The sequence below is a fragment of the Rhinatrema bivittatum genome, chromosome 2, assembly GCF_901001135.1.
Source record: "Rhinatrema bivittatum chromosome 2, aRhiBiv1.1, whole genome shotgun sequence".
Taxonomy (NCBI): Eukaryota; Metazoa; Chordata; class Amphibia; order Gymnophiona; family Rhinatrematidae; genus Rhinatrema; species Rhinatrema bivittatum.
The window spans coordinates 660255626-660281325 of NC_042616.1; the positions used below are offsets into that span (position 1 = coordinate 660255626).

Sequence of the window (25700 nt, forward strand, 5' to 3'; positions counted from 1 at the left end):
TAAGGGTCAGTCATATCACACACCTAACCACAAACAGTTGTGGTCTGAGAATCTAATCATAGTACCATTATTTCTTTTTCATATGCACAACATTCTTTATGAATCCCAAACTTCAAGTCATCAAAACAACTTTCCTTGAATTATACTCCAACCCAATATGATGCCATGTTTCATGAGTCTGCTTCATGAGTGCTTCCAAAATAAGAGCTGTTGTGTTATTCCCAACTCTGCACTTAGAACTGTGCCCAATTAGGGGGGGCTTAGAGAAAATTTACATAAAAAAGCCAACCAGTATTCTTAATAAATAAGTGCAAACCAAACCACTCAAACTTGGTACAATACTGCCCTTTTAAGGGATTTGACGGACCGACAAGCGCCTGCGGGGGAGGGACCCCCTTAACATGGTGCTTGCCGGCCCGGGGCCTCCCTCCCCGCGCTATACCCCCCTTTTTGTCTTCCCGCCCCGGGATCCGCTTACCATAAGCAATCCCGGGGTCGGGCGTCCACCCGGCGGTGACAGGGGCGCCCCGGCTCGACGGGCGCGTGGCTGGGCTGGGCAGGCCGGCAGGCGTGATGACGTCGCCGCGCAGACGAGCGGTGACGTCATCGCGCCGGCGCGCGACGACGCAACTCGGCCCGAGGTCTCGCGAGACCTCGGGCCTTAAAACACGGAGCGAGCGCCGGGTCAGGCCTTTTCGGCTGGCCGGCGCTCGCATTTCAGGAGGGCAACCGCGCACATCGCTTGGACCAGGGAGGCCACGTGGCGGGCGGAACGGCAGATCGTGCGGCCGGAGGAGCACTTGCAGCGGGCGATCCAGCGGGCGATCCAGCGGGCGATCCAGCGGGCATAGAGGCCCACTAATAAAGTTTAATAATAAAAAAAAAAAAAAGGGGAAGCGAAGGGGAAGCGCTGATAGCCTTCCCTCAACGCGGATCCCGGCTCCCAGCGCCGCGTGGTGGGCAGGCCCGCGGGAGGTCCGAAGGCAGCTTGGGGCTGCAGAGTCCCCAGCGCAGGCACATTCCAGAGCTGGACGGAGACGCTGGCTGAGGAGCAGCACATCAAGGTGTGGACCAGGCACAGGAACAGGACAGAGGACGCCGGAGGATACAAGCGACCGGGGCACGGCAGCTGAACTGTGAGTAACATTGTTATTTCGCCTTTGGAGCGGAGAGTGCCCCGGGGAGGGACCCTTTAAGTGGAGGAGGAATTAAAGCGTGGGAATCCCTTTCCATGCGGAGCAGAACTTTAAGGCTGGGAGGAAACGTGGCAGCAGAGTGAGACTTTTGCAAAGGGGACTTTGGCAAGTGAGACTTTGGCAAGGGAGACTTTGGCAAGGGAGACTTTTGCAAGGGAGACTTTTGCAAGGGAGACTTTTGCAAGGGAGACTTTTGCAAGGGAGACTTTTGCAAGGGAGACTTTTGCAAGGGAGACTTTTGCAAGGGAGACTTTTGCAAGGGAGACTTTTGCAAGGGAGACTTTCGCAGGAGAGATTTTGAGTTGCGACGAAGCAGGGATGGCAGGCAGAGGAAAGAACGCAGGCCCTTCCCCAAGACAGACGAGGGGGCGGAGTCGACAGTAGAAGGCGGCCGAACCACGGACGGGGACCGGGACGAGACCCGATCCTGCGGCCGAGGCGGGCGGACGTCGCGGCAAACGCCTCAGGACGGCCACCGTCAAGGCTCGAGAGTGGGCACAAACTCAAGTGAATAACGGAAACAAGAGACAGACCGAAAAAGCTGCGAAGGGACAGGCACTGGCAGCCGAAGGCAACACCGCGCCTGGAGAGGCTGCAGGCGTAATTGAGACGCAGCCCGGGGCCGGCCGATACAGTGCACCCCCATGGGGCTGGCCCTCGTGGCCCCTGATGGGGCCGGTCGGAGCTGAGGCGGCTGCATCGGCGCAGCCGACACAAGAGGGCGGCCCTTATGGCTACAACGCATGGCAAGCGCAGATGTACCCACCATGGTGGTAGGTCCCACCGCCATGGTACACTGCACCAGTAACCAGCTCGGGCGAGCAGACATCGGCCGGCGGGGCGAGAGGAGAGATGGCGAAAGATCCAACGGCGGGGAGTAACACAGGCGTTACCACAGTGCAAGGGACAACTCGGGGCGAGGCCCATAACGCCATCGAACAGCCAGGGACAGCACCTAGCGCAGCTGAGGCGGCACGAGAGGTGTGCAACGAGGTGACCGGAACCAGGGAAGGAAGGACGGCATCGGCTGGAGACACAAAAGGCAAGGGGGCCAAGAGAAAGAGACACGAAAGTGGCTCCTCGGGGCGATCCTCGGGGGAGGAGTCGGAGGAGAGCGAGGCGTCCGGGGGCTCGGCGGCCTCCCCCGCTCGAGACTTGGGGGCTGTCAATGCGACCGCAACAGCTCTGCCGAATATGGACGAGTTGTGGGAGAGTGTGCCGAAGGCATTACGGAGCAAAATCCGCAAACGTGAATACATCGATATATTCACAATATTAGAGGGAAGAAAGGGGGCGGCAGAAAAAAGGAAAGGAAAGAAGAAGGAGGAGCAGAAAGGGGATGAGGTGAAGGTAGCTAGGAATATCACTAATTGGACACGGGCATTCTTAAGGATGGTTAGTATAATCGGGAGGGAGGACCCCTCACAATACGCCCCCATGCTGAGTTATGCGGATTCAATTTTGGAAGCATACAAGGAGTATCAAGGGTGGTGTTGGCTGAACTATGATGAGAAGTTCAGGGATAGGATGGAAGATAACAAGAACTTGTCATGGGCAGCTCAAGACGTGGGATTGTGGCTACGTCAAATGACTAGCAAGGTTATGGAGTCAGGGGCGGCACGCAAAACGTCGAGGCCATCCGGCGGACAGGCTGGGGCGGGTAGTTCTCACTGGGGGGACAGCAGTAACAGTAAGGTGTGCTGGCGCTTTAACAAGGCAGGGTGCACCTTCCAGGATTGTCGGTTCAAACATATATGTGCAGTATGTGCGGCACCATACTCAGCAGCGAGATGCCCAAAGAAGGGGCAGGGGTTTTCAGCCGGGAGTAATGGCAAAGGGAAGCAGTAGAGCGGAGGAGAAGGCACCGTCCCCGGTGCGGCTATCCGCCATGGGGGAATGGCTGGAAAAATACCCAAAACGAAGGGAGGCTAAGCAATTGTGGGAGGGTTTTGCATATGGTTTTAGGATTCCATTTCAGGGTAGGATCACGGGCACGGGTTACACAAATTCAGCTTCAGCGGTGAGGCAAGCGGACATAGTCCAAAGAAAGGTGGAGAGGGAAATCGAGTTGGGCAGGATGGCGGGTCCCTTTACGGACCCGCCATTTAGTAAAATGATGTTGTCACCCTTGGCAGTCGTACCAAAAAAGGAACGGGGCGAGTTCAGGCTTATACAGAACCTGTCTTACCCGCCGGGGCGTTCCGTGAATGATGGTTTGCCAGAGGAGGCTTGCACAGTGCAATACACCTCTTTCGACCAGGCCGTGGCGTTAGTACGGCGCTGCGGGGAAGGCGCGTTGATGGCAAAAGCAGACATTAAGTCGGCATTCAGATTGCTCCCGGTACACCCCGATAACTTTCCCATCTTAGGTTTTCACTTCCAAGGGTCATATTACTTCGACAAGTGCATGCCGATGGGGTGCTCGGTTTCTTGTGCATACTTTGAAATGTTTAGCACGTTTCTACATTGGGTGTTACAGCAGCGGGCGGGGAATGCGAATGTGGCGCATTACCTCGACGATTTCCTATTTGTGGGGCCAGCTCACGCGGACACTTGTGCTAAAACTTTGTCTGCATTCCAAGACATGGCCCAAGAATTCGGGGTTCCGTTAGCCGGGGAGAAAACGGAGGGGCCAGTGACCACACTTTCATTCTTGGGGATTGAGCTGGACACGCAGGCCATGACATCGCGGCTGCCGCTAGAAAAGTTACACAAGTTATGGACCATGCTCCGGAGGGCCTTGGCATGCAGCAAACTTACGTTGGGGGCCATTCAGTCCATAATCGGTAGTTTAAATTTTGCATGCCGGGTGATTCCGATGGGGAGGGCCTTCATGAGGCGTTTGGCCGACGTGACCAGGGGAGTTAAAAACCCGCGCCACCACATCAGGATAACACGGCCTATAAAGAAGGATATGGCAATGTGGCTGGAATTCCTGGATAACTTTAATGGGATATCAATATGGCAGGATGAGGCAGTGTCGAACCATGATCTGCAGATACACACAGACGCGTCGGGAGGATGGGGTTTTGGGGCTTACTGCCAGGGGGCATGGTGCGCAGCACCATGGCCGCCCGAATGGATACAGAGCGGGTTGGTGAGGAACATCACATTCCTGGAGCTCTTCCCGATTTTAGTGGCTATCACGGTCTGGGCTCATAAATTGCGTAACAAAAAGATAATATTTTGGTCAGACAATTCGGCAGTCGTGACAGTTATTAACAGGCAAGCGGCGCGCTGCTCCAAAGTAGCGGAACTGCTAAGGGAGGTGGTACTGCAAGGTCTGCGACTGAACACAACAATACGAGCCAGACATGTGCCAGGCGTTCACAATCAGGTGGCCGATGCGCTATCCCGAGCTAAGTGGGATCTCTTTCATCAACAGGTGCCAGAGGCAGACGTCGAAGGAGCCCCCATACCGAGCCGGTTATGGCTGATTGGAATGTAACTGAATGGGGACTGCTGAAGGCATCCATTGCTCCAGCGACATGGAAAGCCTACTGCAAAGGGTTTACCAGAGTACAGGCTTTCTTGAAGGGGCAGGGATGGCAAGGGGGTAGGATCGAGGGCAGGCACATACAGCGATTCGTGGCTTGGGATAAGGAGGAGGGTTTATCCAGGGGGGCGACGGTCAACCAGTTAGCGGGTTTCGCGTTCTTCACGAAGGCACAAGGCTGGGGGGACCCCCTGGATGACTTCATGGTCAAAAAGATGTTGGCAGGATGGGCCAGAACGGTAGCCTGGAAGGGAGATAGGCGGCGGCCAATAACCCACGAGATATTGGTGCGCTTATGGTACACAGCCGCACAGGTATGTGCTGATGGGTTCGAGGTGGTTTTGTTCAGGGCCGCCTTTTGCACGGCGTTCTTCGCGGCCTTAAGAGTTAGCGAATTGGTGGCAGCATCCAAACGGGATGCAGGAAACGACGGCATATTACTGCACAACGTGGTGGTACAGGGACAGGCAATCAGGATCAGGGTACACAAATCAAAAACCGACCAGAGGGCAAAAGGGGTAGAGGTAAGGTTAGCCCAGGTGACGTCCCAGGTGACATGCCCAGTGAGGAACATGTTAAATTTCCTGCAGATTAGACCAAAAGGGGGTCGCCATTTATTAATTCACGGGGACGGGGTACCACTGACTAGATTTCAATTTGCGGCAGTGCTACGCAAGGGGCTGGCCTCCATCGGGTTAAACCCTGGTGAGTACGGTACTCACTCATTCCGAATTGGGGCGGCGACAAGCGCAGCCCAGGCAGGTTTACCTATGGAGGTCATACAGAAAATTGGTAGGTGGCAGTCGGCGGTGGCCAAGAGATACGTTAGGCCGGGGGCTGTGCAATTGGGTCACTAATCCTGCAATTCCTCTTACCCGCAGGTCGCGACCTACGAAGGAAGATAGTATGGGTTATGGGACACTCCTTCGTACATTGGGCGGCCAAGAGGGCCCGAGAGAGAACATATGGAGCGCACTTGGGGCTGGCCCCAAGGGGAATCTTCCTGACATGGATGGGAATCCGTGGAATGAGATGGGAACAACTGGTCCCGGAGGTGCAGAACAGCCTGCGTAACCGCCAGAGGCCGGATGCCATAGTCATACACCTAGGGGGTAACGACCTGGGGGGGGGGTGACGGCCAAGCAGCTCATAGATAGCATAAAAAGGGATCTACAGCAGATACAGGGGTTGACGCGTGACACAATCATAATATGGTCCGAAATCATACCCAGGCTTAAATGGCAGGGTGACAGGCTATGGGCCAGAGGGAGGAAGAAAGTGAACAAGCAGATCGAGGCATGGGCTAAGGCAACGGCGATCGTTACCATACGGCACGATTGGGCCGACGAGCCATGCTTGGGCTTATACAGACAGGACCTGATTCACTTATCAGATGTGGGGTACGACATATTCAACAATGCAATACAGGAAGCGCTAGAGCGTGCGCTGATCAGGTTGGGGCCGCAGTAGTGGTGTTGGGGGGTCCGGGACAAGTGTATCCACTATCCCGGCCTGGTGGCGGGGGTACCCGAGTCAGAGGGCCTGGAGGGGCCTGGAGGACACGGTGGACAAACCGGGGTCCTAGAGGAAGGAGAGGTGCGTAGAGGTGGACGTGGGCTGCCCGGGGGGTGGCCCCTTGGCTTGACATGGCGAGGGGCCGGGAAGATCGTGTGGCGGACTGGCTAAAATGGCGGACGCCGGTACGAAGCCTGGTTTAGTTATATTTGACGTACGCACCAATACTCGGGTACTAAAATGTTTGGTTTATGTTAATTAATTATTAATAAATGCTGCGGCCTGTTTTCACCAATAATGGTTTATGTGTGATTATTGCACGGTTGTCGGAAAGGGAAGGGGGGGGGGGGGAAGGACACGGGAGTGCAAGCTGCCAATGTTATGACGGACCGACAAGCGCCTGCGGGGGAGGGACCCCCTTAACATGGCGCTTGCCGGCCCGGGGCCTCCCTCCCCGCGCTATACCCCCCTTTTTGTCTTCCCGCCCCGGGATCCGCTTACCGTAAGCAATCCCGGGGTCGGGCGTCCACCCGGCGGTGACAGGGGCACTCCGGCTCGACGGGCGCGTGGCTGGGCTGGGCAGGCCGGCAGGCGCGCGGCGAGACCTCGGGCCTTAAAACACGGAGCGAGCGCCGGGTCAGGCCTTTTCGGCTGGCCGGCGCTCGCGTTTCCACCCACCCACCCAACAAGGTGCTGGAACAGGGAGGGAGACAAGGCATGGGAAGTGGAACGATAGTGACAGATAGTCAGTAATCAATGTTAGCAAGAAAGTGGCCAGCTACAGAATTGTCGCAGCAATCAGGGTGGCGGGGGTACCCAAGTCAGAGGGCCTGGAGGGGCCTGGAGGACACGGTGGACAAACCGGGGTCCTAGAGGAAGGAGAGGTGCGTAGAGGTGGGCGTGGGCTGCCCGGGGGGGTGGCCCCTTGGCTTGACATGGCGAGGGGCCGGGAAGATCGTGTGGCGGACTGGCTAAAATGGCGGATGCCGGTACGAAGCCTGGTTTAGTTATATTTGACGTACGCACCAATACTTGGGTACTAAAATGTTTGGTTTATGTTAATTAATTATTAATAAATGCTGCGGCCTGTTTTCACCAATAATGGTTTGTGTGTGATTATTGCACGGTTGTCAGAAAGGGAAAGGGGGGGGGGGGGGGGGGAAGGACACGGGAGTGCAAGCTGCCAATGTTATGGAAAAATACAGTGGCTTGCAAAAGTATTCTCTGAAATGCTCCCTGTTCCAAGCGCAGGTCACCAGAGGCAGGCAGAGCTCCGGAGTTCTCAATGCGTGGATGAGACGATGGTGCAAGGAAGAGGGATTCAGTTTTGTTAGGAAATGGGGAACCTTTTGGGGAAGGGGGGGGTCTCTTCCGAAGGGATGGGCTCCACCTTAACCAGGGTGGAACCAGACTGCTGGCGCTAACCTTTAAAAAGGAGATAGAGCAACTTTTAAACTAGAACAAAGGGGAAAGCCGACAGTCACTCAGCAGCGCATGGTTCGGAGAGAGGTATATTTAAAGGATACTAATGATGCATTAGAATTAGGGCATCCCGACAGTGAGGTTCCAATAATTAGAAAAGTAGTCCAAGTTCCTGTAACTAAAAACTCACCTGAGCTAAAAAATTCTAACTTATCCCTATCAATTAAAAAGCAGAATGAAAATACAAACAAAAAACAAACTTTGAAATGTTTGTATGCTAATGCCAGAAGTCTAAGAAGTAAGATGGGAGAATTAGAATGTATAGCAGGGAATGATGACATAGACTTAATTGGCATCTCAGAGACATGATGGAAGGAGGACAACCAATAGGACAGTGCTATACCGGGGTACAAATTATATCGCAATGACAGAGAGGAGCACTCGGGAGGTGGTGTGGCGCTTTATGTCTGGGATGGCATAGAGTCCAACAGGATAAACATCCTGCATGAGACTAAATACAAAATTGAATCTTTATGGGTAGAAATCCCTTGTGTGTCGGGGAAGACTATAGTGATAGAGGTATACTACCGTCCACCTGGTCAAGATTGTGAGATGGACAGTGAAATGCTAAGAGAAATTAGGGAAACTAACCAAATTGGTAGTGCAGTAATAATGGGAGATTTCAATTACCCCAATACTGACTGGGTAAATGTATCATCGGGTCACGCTAGAGAGATAACGTTCCTGGATGGAATAAATGATAGCTTTATGGAGCAATTGGTTCAGGAACCGACGAGAGAGGGAGCAATTTTAGATCTAATTCTCAGTGGAGCACAGGACTTGGTGAGAGAGGTAACGGTGGTGGGGCCGCTTGGCAATAGTGATCATAACATGATCAAATTTGATTTAATGACTGGAAGAGGAACAGTGTGCAAATCCAAGGCTCTCGTGCTAAAGTTTCAAAAGGGAAACTTTGATAAAATGAGAAAAATTGTTAGAAAAAAAATGAAAGGAGCAGCTACAAAAGTAAAAAATGTCCAAGAGGCGTGGTTATTGTTAAAAAATACCATTCTAGAAGCACAGTCCAGATGTATTCCACACATTAAGAAAGGTGGAAAGAAGGCAAAACGATTACCAGCATGGTTAAAAGGGGAGGTGAAAGAAGCTATTTTAGCCAAAAGATCTTCATTCAAAAATTGGAAGAAGGATCCAACAGAAGAAAATAGGATAAAGCATAAACGTTGGCAAGTTAAATGTAAGACAATGATAAGACAGGCTAAGAGAGAATTTGAAAAAAAGTTGGCAGTAGAGGCAAAAACTCACAGTAAAAACTTTTTTAAATATATCCGAAGCAGAAAGCCTGTGAGAGAGTCAGTTGGACTGATAGATGATCGAGGGGTTAAAGGGGCACTTAGAGAAGATAAGGCCATCGCGGAAAGATTAAATGATTTCTTTGCTTCGGTGTTTACTGAAGAGGATGTTGGGGAGGTACCCGTAATGGAGAAGGTTTTCATGGGCAATGATTCAGATGGACTGAATCAAATCACGGTGAACCTAGAAGATGTGGTAGGCCTGATTGACAAACTGAAGAGTAGTAAATCACCTGGACCGGATGGTATACACCCCAGAGTTCTGAAGGAACTAAAAAATGAAATTTCAGACCTATTAGTAAAAATTTGTAACTTATCATTAAAATCATCCATTGTACCTGAAGACTGGAGGATAGCAAATGTTACCCCAATATTTCAAAAGGGCAGCCTACATGATGGGTTAATTAATTAATTGGTCAAATAAGGATCTCACTCATATATTCTATGATTAGACATATTTCCTTTATAATTACTTATGTTGCTTCCCAGATAAAGTGGACTAAAAATATTAGGGATAACATATAATGTTTACTTTTGTATTTTTTCTTTGGCAAATTGATATGTAACCCTTAAATTCCTAATTTCTTTTCATTGTAAATGTTATGAAATTCAATAAACTTTAAATTTAAAAAAAAAAAAAAAAAAAGGGCTCCAGTGGCGATCCGGGAAACTACAGACCAGTTAGCCTGACTTCAGTGCCAGGAAAAATAGTGGAAAGTGTTCTAAGCATCAAAATCACAGAACATATAGAAAGACATGGTTTAATGGAACAAAGTCAGCATGGCTTTACCCAGGGCAAGTCTTGCCTCACAAATCTGCTTCACTTTTTTGAAGGAGTTAATAAACATGGGGATAAAGGTGAACCGGTAGATATAGTATACTTGGATTTTCAGAAGGCATTTGACAAAGTTCCTCATGAGAGGCTTCTAGGAAAGGTAAAAAGTCATGGGATAGGTGGTGATGTCCTTTCGTGGATTGCAAACTGGCTAAAAGACAGGAAACAGAGAGTAGGATTAAATGGACAATTTTCTCAGTGGAAGGGAGTGGACAGTGGAGTGCTTCAGGGATCTGTATTGGGACCCTTACTTTTCAATATATTTATAAATGATCTGGAAAGAAATACGACGAGTGAGATAATCAAATTTGCAGATGACACAAAATTGTTCAGAGTCGTTAAATTACAAGCAGATTGTGATAAATTGCAGGAAGACCTTGTGAGACTGGAAAATTGGGCATCCAAATGGCAGATGAAATTTAATGTGGATAAGTGCAAGGTGATGCATATAGGGAAAAATAACCCATGCTATAATTACACAATGTTGGGTTCCATATCAGGAGCTACAACCCAAGAAAGAGATCTAGGTGTCATAGTGGATAACACATTGAAATTGTCGGTTCAGTGTGCTGCGGCAGTCAAAAAAGCAAACAGAATGTTGGGAATTATTAGAAAGGGAATGGTGAATACAACAGAAAATGTCATAATGCCTCTGTATCGCTCCATGGTGAGACCGCACCTTGAATACTGTGTACAATTCTGGTCGCCGCATCTCAAAAAAGATATAATTGTGATGAAGAAGGTACAGAGAAGGGCTACCAAAATGATAAGGGGAATGGAACAGCTCCCCTATGAGGAAAGACTAAAGAGGTTAGGACTTTTCAGCTTGGAGAAGAGATGACTTAGGGGGGATATGATAGAGATGTTTAAAATCATGAGAGGTCTAGAACAGGTAGATGTGAATCAGTTATTTACTCTTTCGGATAGTAAAAAGACTAGGGGGCACTCCATGAAGTTAGCATGGGGCACATTTAAAACTAATCGGAAAAAGTTCTTTTTTACTCAACGCATAATTGAACTCTGGAATTTGTTGCCAGAGTGGTTAGTGCAGTTAGTATAGCTGTGTTTAAAAAAGGATTGGATAAGTTCTTGGAAGAGAAGTCCATTACCTGCTATTAAGTTCACTTAGAGAATAGCCACTGCCATTAGCAATGGTAACATGGAATAGACTTAGTTTTTGGGTACTTGCCAGGTTCTTATGGCCTGGATTGGCCACTTGGTCTGACCCAGTATGGCATTTTCTTATGTTCTTATCCCCCTAAAAAGTTAGCAGATATGTGGATTACCAATGACACTTGCACAGATTGTTCCAGACAGTATATATATTTTTTGTAATTATATGTTTATTGGTGAATAAAATAACAATGCAATACCAGCAAACTATGAACAAACATCACCATATGTTTCAGTATTAACCCCCATTAGGAAACCCCCTCCCCCCGTATCAACCAACTGATAGTGTCTGGTATGAGTCTGATAATTGTCTGTGGGGCATAGTAGTCTGAGACTGCCACTTCCGAACATCAATAAATCTTCAATCAAAACCATCTGTGCGCCATTTAAGATAAACATCCCATGTGCGATGGAAAGGTTGATAATTATGTCTTTTAGCCGCTGTAAGCTTATTCCTTGTACAGACATTATCAAATCTGCGCAGAAAGGCCGAAAATTGGGGCCTTTGTGGCAATCTCCATGCGCATGGCTATGCAGGCTTGCAGGCCAAACAGCTGTGGTTCTTTCAGATCTTTACTATCCATATAGTGAAGTAACGCAAAGTCCATAGTGCAAATTGTTCCGCTAGTATGTTGGAAATCCAAGTTTGCAGGCGTGTCCACATTGAAATAATACATGCCCCAGACCACCACATCCCCTCCAGCACTTAGCAGAATTAAGAAATGACAGCTTGCAGAGCCTTTCTGATGTATAATACCACCTATAAAGCATTTGTAACCATTCTCAACTATAGCTGAGGAGACCGAGGCTTTGCTGATCTGGAGGTAAATCATTGACCAAGCCTCATCCTCCAATACATAAGGTAAATCGTTCTCCCATTGTTTAAGGAGGCCTGAGTAGGGAGTGGCACATTAAGGATCTGATAGATCCTGGATATGAGCTTTTTTGTATCATTAGGTGTAGAACAGAACCTCTCGAACTGTGTTTTTCCAGATATCAACATATGGGCCACATTCAAGCATCTATAAAAGTGGGTCACTTGTTGGTAAGGCAAAATGTCTTGTTAAGTGAGACCACATTCACTACACAGTGTTGGAAAAAGAATCAATGCATCAGCACTCCAAATGTGTTCTAAGCGGGTCAATCCGTTATCCTTCCATACCGAAAATGAACATTTGGGAAGTCCTGGTAGAAATGTCTTATTATGGAAAAGATTAGTAAGATGAAAATAGTCCCTGTTTCCCACAATTCGTACCTTCCATCTATCCCAGATTTGCATAGTTACTCTAGTGGTTTGCAGCATATCGGGACAGTCTCTCCACGTTTTCCGCGGCTGCCAAGGCAATGCAGCCAGGGGCATATCTGCCAGGTGGTGTTGTTCCATTCGGGCCCAATGTTTAGGTTCTTGTGAGTTGTGCCATACAACAAGGGGTCGCAGTTGGGAGGCTACATAATACCAAAAAAGATTCGGTACACCTAGGCCTCCCGCTAGTTTAGGAAGATATAGTACTTGTCTTTTTACCCGGGGAGGCCTGCGCTTCCAAATGAAGCTGAAGATTTTGCGTTGCCATCGCTGGAGAGTGTTATTAGGTATCACCACAGGTGTATAATAATTTCGGGAGCACATTCATTTTTACCATGGCTATGCGTCCTAGCCACGACAAAGGTAGGCCATTCCATATATCCAAGTCCCTGTAAATTCTGTGTATTAATGGTAAATAATTTAATTTAAATAAATCGCTAGGATGACTCAAAAATTGAACCCCTAGATATCTGAGCTTGTGAGGAGCCCATTTGAAGGGATGGGCATGCCGCACAGCCTCCACTGTGTCTGGAGAGTCTGGAGAGCAAGTAATATTAAGAATCTCTGATTTCTCCCAATTCACTTTAAATCCAGAAACTTCACTAAATTGCTGGATTTCCTTCTCGATCGCCATCAAGGAAGTATGGGGGGATTTAATTGTAAACATAATGTCACCTGTGAAGAGACATAGTTTATAAGTGTCTGTGCCCACCTCAAAGCCTTGTATCAAGTTATTCCTGCGGATATTAATGGCCAGGGGTTCCAGAAATAGAGCGAAAAGAACTGGAGATAGTGGGCACCCTTGGCGGGTCCCTCTCTTAAAATTAAATGAGCTGGAGAATCCCCCATTTATTGTTAAGCAGGCTCTGGGATGGTCATAAAGTTTATTGGGCCAGTTACAAAATTTCGATCTAAATCCCATCTTTTTTAAGACACCAAACAAGAACGGCCAATGAACCATGTCAAATGCCTTTTCGGCATCTATGGAGAGAAAGAGAGTTTCGGATTTACTAGAATGTGCCATCCACATCAGGTTCAATAATTTGCGGATGTTGTCTCCTGCCAGCCTCCCTGATATGAATCCCGCCTTATCCTGATGTATAAGCTGAGTAATATATTTATTAATGCGCCCAGCTAATATTTTTGCCAAGATTTTCAAATCGAAATTTATCAAAGATATTGGTCTATATGACCCACAGTTAGTTGGATCCCGACCCGGTTTCAGCAAGATCGTGATTCCTGCTAAGTTAGCATCACCGGTCAGGCACCCTGCTTCCCTCAGGGAGTTTTACACTTTTTGCAGCTAGGCAACAATATATGGACCAAATTGTTTATAAAATTTAGCTGTGAGGCCGTCAGGTCCCGGTGATTTCCCCACCTTAAGGGATTTGATTGTGCATAGGATCTCCGGATTTGTAATCTCCGCCTCTAGCTCCAATCTGGCCTCATCGCCTAATGTCGGAACAGTAAGGTTATCCAGATATGCTGCAACATTGTTCTGGGAAATGGAATTATTAGAGCTATATAATGTAGCATAAAAGTCTAGAAATCTGTTCCGAATGTCCGTGTTGTTAGTAAGTATTTTGTCTCCCGTCCTCTTAATTTTAGCAACAGTATTCTGATATTGTATTTTCTTTAGTTTATTAGCTAATACCTTCCCCGCCTTGTTACCTCCTTCAAAGTAAGATTGTTTGGACATCTGCATCCAATGTGCCATTTTAGATGTTTCCAACCTTAATAGATCCTCCCTTGCCCGCGACAATTGGGATAGTATCTTGATGTTGCCTGTGGCTTGATGCTGTCGTGCCAGGGCAGTGATAGAAGCCTGCAATGTCGAGCCTCCCTATTGTGCCGTGACTTAACAAAGGTGCCCCTAGAAATTAGAATCCCACGGAGATAGGCCTTAAATGCCTCCCAAACTATTGGAGGGGAGACTTCGCCTGTATCATTTCTGCTGAAAAAGTCTTGGATATCAGAAATTAAAGTTTTATTGAATTCTCTATCCATTAGCAGAGGCTCGTTAAGTCTCCAAAATCTTATTCCAGCATCATAGCTATCCAACTGGACTTCCAAGCTGATTAGAGCATGATCTGACCATGCAATGGGTGTAATATCAGCCTGGGAGATCTGATTAAACAGCCCCTTGTCCGTCAAGAAGAAATCTATCCGTGAATATGATTTGTGGACCGCCGAGTAGTATGTATAAGATCTGCTGTGTGGGAATCTCATCCTCCATACATCCAGTAATTGCCAAGTATCAATTAGTTCCTGTAATTTACGTCTGCTGGCTAGGGGCGCCGATACATACCCCTTAGAAGCATCCAACATCTGAGATCTAACCAAGTTAAAATCTCCCCCCATTAACAACAGGCCAGCACTATGTGTCATTATTAAGCGAGATATCTGGTCATAAAAGGCACCTTGACCTGAATTAGGGGCATAAATATTTGAGAGTATATGCCTTTCCATCGACTAGGATTCCCAATAACAAGTATCTACCTGCTGGATCTTTAATACACTTTGTACATTCAAAAATAAACTGTGAGGCTAATAAGATCCCCACTCCAGTGTATTTAGCCCCTTTAGCAGACAGGGTATAATATTGATTAGGGTAATGTTGGGACCTCATAAGACTTTCATGTCTCGCCTTTAAATGAGTCTCTTGTGTGAAAACAATATCTAATTTCTGAAGTGCCAGTTCTTTAAAAAGTAGCCCTCGCTTGAGCGGTGTATTTAGCCCTTTAACATTAATAGAGCCAATACGTATGGGAGCCATAATCAGTTATGACTGAGCACCTCCTGTACTATGGCACAGCAAATTAATACCCGGAAGCGCCACTCCTCGTACGATGTAGGTATCCGGAGTGTTGTTAAAGATCTCAGCGAGAAATACTTATCAGCCCCACAATTAAACCACTCACAGAGAATTCCTGTCATTGGTTGGTTTCCACAAGTTTCCCCTGTCCCCCCTCCCCGTCCCCATATTGATCTGGCTGCACCTCCTTGCAGATCCATTCTCCTACCTCTCTGGAGGAAGAAAGTAGCAACCAATACACTCCCCCACCCAGCCCGGTATACATTACACTACACCAGTCTTCTAGTTCTGCTATCATGATGAAGCATAAGCCTAACATAAAACAGCATAACGAGATAATTGCTTAACTTGAAACATGAGAGAAAAGTGTCCAACACTTCGCTATGTACTTCTTAGTACGCACCTACAGTTTAACATTTTAATGACTTAAATAGAAACAAAAGTCATGTGCCTGCCGCAGCTCTTGAAGAGGAATCCGAGCTTCGCTTGAGCCTGCTATTGCGAGCTCCCACTCTCTGCCATCGGGGATTCTGATCCTTAGCGCTGTTGTTCTTGCTGTGATGACTCAATTCAGTCGTGGGTTTGAAGCCCCTATCCTGTAAAATGGCCGCCGCCTCGTGCACAGAGCGAATTTGAGTTGATACGCCATCCCCAGGTAAAAAGAAGCCCGAAAGGGTGCAGCCACCGATATTTCACATTTTCAGTGTGTAGGAATTGAGTGACTTCCCCGAGTTCCATACGATTTTGAAGAGTCGCCTGCAATAAGTCAGCATACATGGAAACCTCCTGATTCTCCCACATCCACTGCGGTTTCTTTCTGGCCGCGTTAGCAATGATCTCTTTTTGGGCATATTCGTGGAAACATACAATTATATCTCTTGTAACATTTGCCCCTGCTGGTCTCAAGATCCGATGCGCTTGGTCTATTTTTATATGCAGGATAGTGGGGTTCACATCGTTCCCTTCAGAGGTCAGTAAAAATTGACAAAATCGTCGCACAATACTTTCACAGTCCTCATTTTCTGCTTTTTCATGAAGTCCTTGAAAACGAAGATTTCCCCTCCGTGCTCGATTTTCGAGGTCCGCGAGTTTGGAACACATGACTCTGTTCTCTTCCTGCATTTCCTGTAGAGTATCATGCATTCCTTTAGTCAGTTCCACTTGATTTTCCACTCGATTGTCCAGTTCATCAATTCTATTGCCCACGGTTGAAAGTTCCTCGCGAAAGTCATCCAGCATTCCGTGTATTTCCTTTTTATAGCTTTTTAGATCTTGGCGCAGAGCACAGAACCAATTGCGAAACTCAGCACGCGTTGGCACTTCCTCCACAGCGATATGAAATTCGTCATCTTCTTCTCTCGTTTCGCCATCATGGCCAGGCTCTTCGTGCTCTCCATTCCCCTATGAGCCAGCATCCGATAGTTTATGGTAAGCAAAATGCTGGAAGTCCACCGATTTTTTCTTCCCAGCCATCGTTGCCGTAAAATAGTGTCTTATGCCCGGTTTAAGAGAAAAGAGAGTAGTCTAATTAGCTGATTTATGCTGTTTATAGCGCAGGTGGAGGGACAGCTTGAGAGCTAAGCTGCCATCAGCTAGGATGACGTCACTTCCTCCTCCAGACAGTATATTTAATGCAAACCAGTATGCTCTTAAAGTAAATTTTCAAAGTCATAATTCATTATTTCTCTGCATTTTTTTGTAAAATAAAATTAAACTGAAAAATTCTGCTTGCATAAATATTCAACCCCTTCAGACTAGTACTTGGTAGAACTACCTTTTGCTGTAATAACAGCTTTAAGCCTGTTGGGGTAAATTTCTACAAGCTTTGCACATTGCTTGGGAGTTAATTTTGCCCATTCTACTTGGCAGATTTGCTCCAGGCTGTTTAGCTTGGTTGGATAACACTTACGGACTGCAATTTTCAAATAGTGCCACAGATTCTCAATTGGATTGAGATCTGAACTTTGTCTTGGCCATTGTAGAACATTCATCTTTTTGTTGTTCAACCACTCCTGTGTTGCTTTGGCCTTGTGCATGGGATCATTTTCCTGCTGAAAGGTGAATTTTCTCCCCAGTTTTAGTTTTTTAGCACACTAAAGCAAGCTGTCTTGCAGTATCTCCCTGTCTTGCACCATTCATCCGTCCTTCAATTTTAACAAGATGCCCAGTCACTGTTGAGAAAAAGCATCCTCACAACATAATGCTGCTTCCCCCATATTTTACTGTTGGAATGCTGTTTGCTGAGGAATGGACAGTGTTAGGTGGACAGTGTTAGGTTTGAGCCACATATAGTGTTTTGAATTTTGGCCAAAAAGCTCACAAAACCTTAGCCCAAGTTTTAGCTGGGTCACTGATACTTTCTGGCAAACTCCAGACACGCTCTGATGTGGTTTTTCTTCAGTAATGGCTTCTTTCTAGCCACCCTTCCATGCAGTCCAGTTTTATGCAGAGCTCTTGATATATTTGACTGCTCCAGTCTCAGCCACTGAACTCTGTAGCTCCTTTAAAGTGATTGTTGGTGAACCCTGTAGCTCCTTGAAAGTGATTGTTGGCCTCTCTGTGGCTTCCCTCACAAGTCTCCTTCTTGCTCTGATGCCGAATTTTGAAATACTACCTTGTCTAGGCCGTGTCTGGGTGATATGATGCAGCTTCCATTTCCTCACAATTGATCCAACAGTGCTCACTGGGATATCCAAGCATTTGGATATTATTTTGTACCTTTTTCCTACCTTGTGCACAGTCTGACCAATGGTACTGGAATTAGGGGGTCTTTTAGCCAAAAAAGCTGACCTTTTTTAATGATTCACAGGTAGAAGCCAATTGCAAGCCAATTGTTAGGGTAATATATTTCATCTGTGTAAACTTGGAGTTTCCACAGCGCAGCGGTTGAATATTTATGCAAGCATCTTTCAGTTTTTAATTTTAATTTACAAAATATGAGAAATAATGAATTGTGACTTTGAAAATTTACTTTAAGAGCATACTGATTTGCCATAAATATACTGTCTGGAACAATCTGTGTAAATATAATCTGTAATCTTTTTTGTTTTTGGGGGGGGGGGTCAAATACTTTTCCAATCCACTGTAATTGTGCCTAATAGTATCAAATAAGTGCAAAATTTATCCAGAAACAGTAAGTCTATTTGTGATCAAAAGTAAAAATATTAGGAAAAATTACTAGTCATCAGCTGGAGAAATACTGATTTATACAAGGAAATACTGATTTGTACAAGGAAAGTAAGTGATTAGGTCAAAGTTTTGCCATCTGCAAACAGAACAAAAATATTAAGCAAATCCTTGGGGAGCCTGATTGGTAGCATCTTATTAGATCTCTTTAGTAATTATTTCTGGTTGCTTGCATTTACTTTTATACCTTAAGTAACAAGATTTTAAAAAGGAGGCCACACTAAACTACATACCTTATAGACAAATATATATCTATATATATTTATATATTGTTGTCCAAAAGGCTAAAAGCCACCGCATATGACAAAGCAACGAGTGAGCAAGCAAACATGACTGCAAACAGGACTACAAACAGGGATTCTGAGTGTGGAGGTGGAAGTTAGATTCCACAACTAGCTAACTTTACTTCCAGGACAGCTGAAGAAAACATAGGGACACTTTGGTAGATGTTTCTTATTTCTTTCAATAGGTACTAGATGTTTCTAATAGTTGAAGGATAGCCAGGAAACATCATAGTGCCAAATTTGTTGCCGCTGTTTCTACTTCTACAGTTGTCCAGATGGATATCGTGATACACAAGTCAACTCCCTTAGAAAATAGGTAGCAGAACTCAGAAAGGAGGTAGCAAGACTAAGAAGCATCTGGAAGAAAGAGGATAGCATCAATAAAATGCTTAATAAGGCATCACAAAATGGAAAACTCAAGAAGAGGATAGGATAAAATCTGGACCACAAGATTATAACTGGAACCAAGTTACTACTGCCAATAGATGTTATTCCCAGACTCAGATTTCCCTTGAACTGAAAAACTAATATGCAGACTTGGAAATGGAGGAAGAGAAACAGAAACTTGCAAATCTCAAAGCTGAGGGTTCAATAACCACTGCACCTAAAAGATGGAGGGCAGTGGCTTCTGAAGAGGCACAAAGGCATTCACCTGCCAACCAGAATGTTGTATGCAGAAGTGCTGGCTGCCAGGTGCTAAAACTGGAGAAATTGCTGAAAATCCTTAAGCCTACTGACTACTATCCAATGATCTACAAATGATACTGCTAGGTTCCACACAAAGCTTATCAAAAATGACTTTCTGGCTCTGGGAGAAAGGTTAAAGCAAACAGTTGCACAAGTGGTATTCTCCTCTGTCTTCTCAGTCAAGGATAAAAGCCCAGGTAGTGAAGCAAGCATTCTAGAGATGAAGGAATGCTTGCATAGATAGTGTTGATGAAAGTGTTTCAACTTCTTAGACCATGGGTTAATGTTTCAAGAAGGGGTTCAGCATCTTCCAAAATAGACTGGCAAATCTACTGAGAAGGGGTTTAAACTTGGATTGTTAGGCACGGGTGAAAAGAGCACTATGGTAAGTAAAGGTACTCAGGTAAGTGAATCTTTAAACACACAGAGAAATGGGAAAATGGCAACATCTGGGAAGCTATATACACTAAAGCTTATAGCATGGTTATAAAGACACAGGCAATCATAGAAAAGGTAGACTTTGATATAGTAGCTGTCACAAAAATGTGATTCATGGAAAACCACAACTGGATATAGTTATACCAGGCTACAATCTATTACAAAAGACAGGGTAAGAAGAAGAAGAGGAGGAATGGCACTGTATATAAAATATAAATGTTAAAGTAACAGGAATGCAAGGCTTATAAGGTAAGGATGTGGCACTGTGGATTAATATGGAAAGAGAGAAAAGAATGTCTATTTATATTGGTGCAATATACAGACCTCCATCACAGGCAGAAGAAATGGATAGTGATTTAATGGAGTATATTACAAAAATTGTTATGAAAGGGGAGGTGTTATTGCTCGGAGATTTAAATTTGCCAGATATCAATTGGGACATCCTGGCTGCGGGGTCATCTGAAGGGAAATCATGGAATATCTGTGGAGAGATCTGTTCCATCAACTGGTAACAGAAGCAACATGGGAGAAGCCACCACTGGACCTGTTGCTTAACAATGGAGATAGTGATTTTGATGTCATAGTGGATGATCATCCAGGATCCAGTGATCACTGGATGGTACAGTTCAGTATTAGAATGCAGGTGGTGAAAGTTTATTCAAAGACAAGGGAACTAGACTTTAGGAAAACTTTGTTAAAATGAGAAATTACGACTTACCTGATAATTTCCTTTTCTTTAGGACAGTCAGATGAATCTAGAACAAGTGGGTTATGCACCTCTACCAGCAGATGGAGACGGAGCAAACTGATGTCACAGTATATACACCCCTACAGTGACATCAACCTGCCACTTCAAAAGCAACTTGGACAGACTTGCAAAAAACTTGATTAAAAACAGATAACCATTTCAATACTCAGCCAACAGGCAACACTGAGCTCAGACAAGAATGTAATAACACTAGTCTAGGGACTGGAGTAACATTTACCAGTAATCCATGTAACACATAGGCACACAGGAGGATCAATAAGTAATCACTCGGCAGCCAAGGGAGAGAAGCTGGATTCATCCTATCCTAAAGAAAAGGAAATTATCAGTCAAGTAGTAATTTTTAATTTCTTAGCTTCTAGTCGGATGAAACCGGGATGCTCGCAATCCATTCAAAAAAAAAAAAAGGCCACATACTATTTGACCTGCTCACTGAAACCAACCCCGACATATGTGCAGTCACGGAGACATGGCTGAAAAACACTGACCATGTCTTCCTAAACCAGCTCCCAACAAAAACCTATGACATCCTATCTGTACCAAGGCCAAAGAAGAGAGGTGGAGGTCTACTCCTTGCTGCCAAGAAAAGCCTCAGCCTCAAACTTCTACCTCTACAATCCTCCCCTAAATTAGAAATAGCACTTTTTAAATCCAAATCACTACAGATCTGCCTAGTCTATGCCCCCCCAGGCACAATTGATCACGACCCTTCCCCCATCATTGAATATGACAACATCAAAACCGAACTCCCCACAATCATATTAGGAGATTTCAATCTCCACGTAGACGCCTACCCTTCCAACTCAGCCTGCGAGGTCCTGCTGGATACCCTCAAAGCCCTAGGTTTTAGTCAGATCATCAACAAACCCACTCACAAAGCAGGTCACACGCTTGACCTCATTTTCGTTAATTCACAACTTTCTACACTTAACCCACCTGTAATCACCCCTGTACCATGGTCCGACCACAGTCTCACGTCCAACACCCCAACTCCCTCCCCGCAGAAGCACAGCAAGACCATCTCTTTCCGCAAACCTTGTAACACAGAAGATATCGCTCTAGCATTTGACAAAACAACCAACAATCTCGACCTTAAAGACCCTGACACACCATTGCTCTCCTGGAACAATCTCACCACCACCATCGCTAATGAGCTATGCCCTATCACCCACAAGGAAATTCCCCTTACGCAAAGTGAAAAAAGAAAACCATGGTACACGAAGGATTTAAAGATGATCAAAAATGACCTACGATCCAAAGAACGTGCATGGCATAAACAACCATCTGCTACTCTCAAAGCCACTTACATCAACGCTGCACATACCTACCGACTAGCCATCACCCAAGCCAAACGGGACTACTACTCCAAAAAAGTCCATGCCTATAAATTCAATGCAAACGCACTATTCACTTATGTCACTGACCTCACTAACCCCGCTACCACACCTCTTCATGAGGACAAATCGAGTAACAGATGCCAGGAACTAGCAGCGTTCTTCAAGAACAAAATTGACAACATCCTCACTCGCCTGCCCATCAACCCCTCCCCTGTATCGCCGCCATGCATTGACAACAGGAGCAAACTCAGAAACTTTGACCCCATAACAAATGCCGAAATTGAAACTATTCTAAAGAAAATGAAACCTGCATCCCACTTCCTAGACACTATTCCCTCAAAAACTCTCCTCGCTATCCCATCCACCATTACAAAATTCATTGCTAAACTCATCAACTGCTCCATCACACATGGTAGCATCCCAGACCCACTCAAACTTGCTGTAATAAGACCCCTCCTTAAAAAAACAAATCTTGACCCGTCAGACCTAGCTAACTACAGACCCATTTCCAACCTGCCTTTCATTTCAAAAATTTTGGAAAGAGTCATTAACAAACAACTCTCCGAGTTCCTAGAAGACTACAACATCCTCCACCCCTCACAATTTGGATTCCAGAAAGCACGCAATACAGAAACCCTACTACTATCAATGACAGATACCATCCTCAAAGGTATGGACCATGGAATCTCATACTTGCTCGCCCTCCTAGATATCTTGGCAGCATTCGACACTGTCAATCATCAAATCCTAATGACCTGCCTGGCTGAAATAGGTATTGCTGACACCGCACTTTCATGGTTCTCCTATCTTAACCATAGAGAATACGTAGTAAAAATTGACAGACACCAATCCTCACACATCCCTATCACACAAGGTGTCCCCCAAGGTTCATCTTTATCATCAACCCTTTTCAATATATACCTCCTACCCCTCTGCCAATTACTATCTGACTTAGGCCTCAAACTTTTCCTTTACGCAGACGATGTGCAGATTATTATCCCAATCCAAAAATCCATTGAGGAATCCATGCACTTCTGGGAATCTTGCCTCTCTTTAATAACGTCAATGCTATCCAACCTACACCTAGCTCTAAACGCTGCAAAAACAGAACTACTCATCATTTCCACCCATCTTGACTGCTCTCCCCACGACTCACCTCAGAACACAGCTGCTCCACAACACAAATTACAGGCTGTAAGAGACTTGGGCGTCCTTATCGACCATCAACTAAACTTTAAACCTTACATCAAATCCATCATAAAGGGAGGCTTCTACAAATTAAATATCCTCAGGAAACTCAAAACCTCTGCTCCACACCAACAATTTCAGAACTGTAATCCAGACTACTATGCTGTCAAAACTGGACTATTGTAACGCCCTCCTACTCGGCCTCCCTGCTACCACTATCAAGCCACTCCAGATCCTCCAAAATTCCATGGCCAGAATCATAACAAACACCCGCAAAACACAACACATCACTCCAATTTTAAAAGACCTGCACTGGCTGCCTATCTCCTTCCGTTCACAATACAAAACACTCACCATTCTTCACTGCTCATTATACCAACTCAATCACACGTGGCTGGAAGAAATGCCTCGCTTCCGCACTTCCAACCGCCCCACAAGAAGTGCTCATGCAGGTACCCTACACATTCCTTCCCTGAAGGCTGCGCATCTGTCCCTCACCAGAGAAAGGGCTTTCTCCATAGCTAGCACCTACCTCTGGAACTCCCTCCCCCCTTCCCTCCGAATAGAACCATCACTTAACAAAGTCAAAAAAGGAGTCAAAACATGGCTCTTCAAGCAGGCATACCCCGATTCAACCAATACGTAGACTTCTCCTAAATGGACCTTTCTAAGAATCTCCACTACCTGCCCTCCCCCCCTCCCCCCCTTGCTCTTCTCCTTTTCCATCTGTGCCCCTACCCTCTCCCCCTGGAACTTTGCTGCACTTCATAACCCCTATACCACTTTCTCATTGTTAAAGATAAAGTTTTCTTAGTTTGTACAAAGTTTCTCTTTCTTTCTTTCTACCTTTTTCCTCCATAGCTATTTAGTTCTTTTATGTTATTATATATAACCTCAGAATGTTTTTACGATGCTTATATCTTACACCATTTGCGTTTAACTATGACATGTTATTCTGTTCATTGTATTTTCCTCTTTTCAGTTCAATGTAAGCCAGTATGATGTGCCTCACGAATGTCGGCAAAGAAAAAGTCTATCTATAATTAAATAAATAAATAAATGTGCCCAAGCTATTCCTGAATAGGGTGGGAGGCTGCCCGAGGTCCAGTCAAAAACAGCACGTGCAAAGGCTGCATCCTCCCAAGCCTGAAAATCCAGATGGTAATACCTGGAAAAGGTGTGTAAGGAGGATCACACCCCAGCTCGACAAATATCAATGGGAGACAATCTAATTTCTGCCCATGACACTGCCTGAGCCCTAGCAGAATAAGCCCTATTCTGACTGGGTAACAGCTTCCCAGCATCCGCATATGCAGCCATGACTACCTACTTAATCCAGCTATTGTAGCCCACGAGGCTGGCTCTCCCTGTCTAGTACTACTGTGAAGGACAAACAGGCGATACGACTTCTGCAAAGGCTCAGTAACCTCTAGATACACAACAATATGTCTCTTGACATCAAAGGGTCACAAGACGTCCAGAGACGGCAGGGAGATGGACTGATTCAAGTGAAACTCAGTGACCACCTTTGCTAAAAAGGAAGGAACAGTATATGCAGCTGTACCGCCCCCTGGAGTCACCTGAAGAAATGGCTCCCGGCAAGATAAGGCCTACAGTTCGGAAACCCTACGCGCAGAACAAATTGCTACAAGGAAAACCATTTTCAAGGTCAGCAATTGCAAGGACAGAATAAATGTTGGGCCTGCCAAAAACTCCAAAAGCAAATTAAAGACTCCAGAGGGGAATCAGAAACCGAAAAAGAGGCCAAAGATGTTTCACTCCTTTCAGAAAACAGGCTACATCAGGATGAGCTGACAAGGACCCATCATTTACCTGACCCCTGAAACAGGCGAGAGCCTCTACTTGTACCTTTTAAGGAATTAAGAATCAAGCCTTTGTTCAAGCCATCCTGCAAAAATTCCAAAATGAGCGGAATCTTGACCAAGGAAAGAAGAGTGCTCAATCCCCACACCAGGCCTCAAACACTCTGCAAACCTGCACATAGGCCAAGGAAGTAGAGAACTTTCTAGCTCTTAGCAAGGTGGAAATCACTGCCACACATTATATCCACATTTCAGCAAGCGAGCTCTTTCAAGCTGAGCGACTGTCGGCTTTCCCCTTTGTTCTAGTTTAAAAGCTGCTCTATCTCCTTTTTAAAGGTTAGCGCCAGCAGTCTGGTTCCACCCTGGTTAAGGTGGAGCCCATCCCTTCGGAAGAGACTCCCCCTTTCCCCAAAACGTTCCCCAGTTCCTAACAAAACTGAATCCCTCTTCCTTGCACCATCGTCTCATCCACGCATTGAGACTCCGGAGCTCTGCCTGCCTCTGGTGACCTGCACGTGGAACAGGGAGCATTTCAGAGAATGCTACCCTGGAGGTTCTGGATTTAATCTTTCTACCTAAGAGCCTAAATTTGGCTTCCAGAACCTCCCTCCCACATTTTCCTATGTCGTTGGTGCCCACGTGTACCACGACAGCCGGCTCCTCCCCAGCACTGTCTAAAATCCTATCTAGGTGACGCGTGAGGTCCGCCACCTTCGCACCAGGCAGGCATGGTTCGGAGAGATGTATCTTTAAAGGATACTAATAATGCATTAGAATTAGGGCATCCCGACAGTGAGGTTCCAATAATTAGAAAAGTAGTCCAAGTTCCTGTAACTAAAAACTCACCTGAGCTAAAAAATTCTAAC

At 46.0% G+C, this 25700-nt stretch overlaps 1 protein-coding gene across 3 annotated transcripts in view; it reads right to left on the reverse strand.

Annotated features, from left to right (window-relative positions):
• Positions 1 to 25700, reverse strand: part of ARFGEF1 (ADP ribosylation factor guanine nucleotide exchange factor 1) — a 626657-nt gene that overhangs the window by 459492 nt on the left and 141465 nt on the right. Inside the window, exon 1 of one of the 3 annotated variants that reach the window (XM_029591434.1) lies at positions 20707 to 20789. The exons of the other annotated variants lie outside the window; for them this stretch is intronic. Within the exon in view, the coding sequence (XP_029447294.1) occupies positions 20707 to 20787 (81 nt within the window). The 5' untranslated portion in view covers positions 20788 to 20789. Of the gene's footprint in view, positions 1 to 20706; positions 20790 to 25700 lie in introns of those variants that run through there. 3 annotated transcript variants of the gene reach the window in all.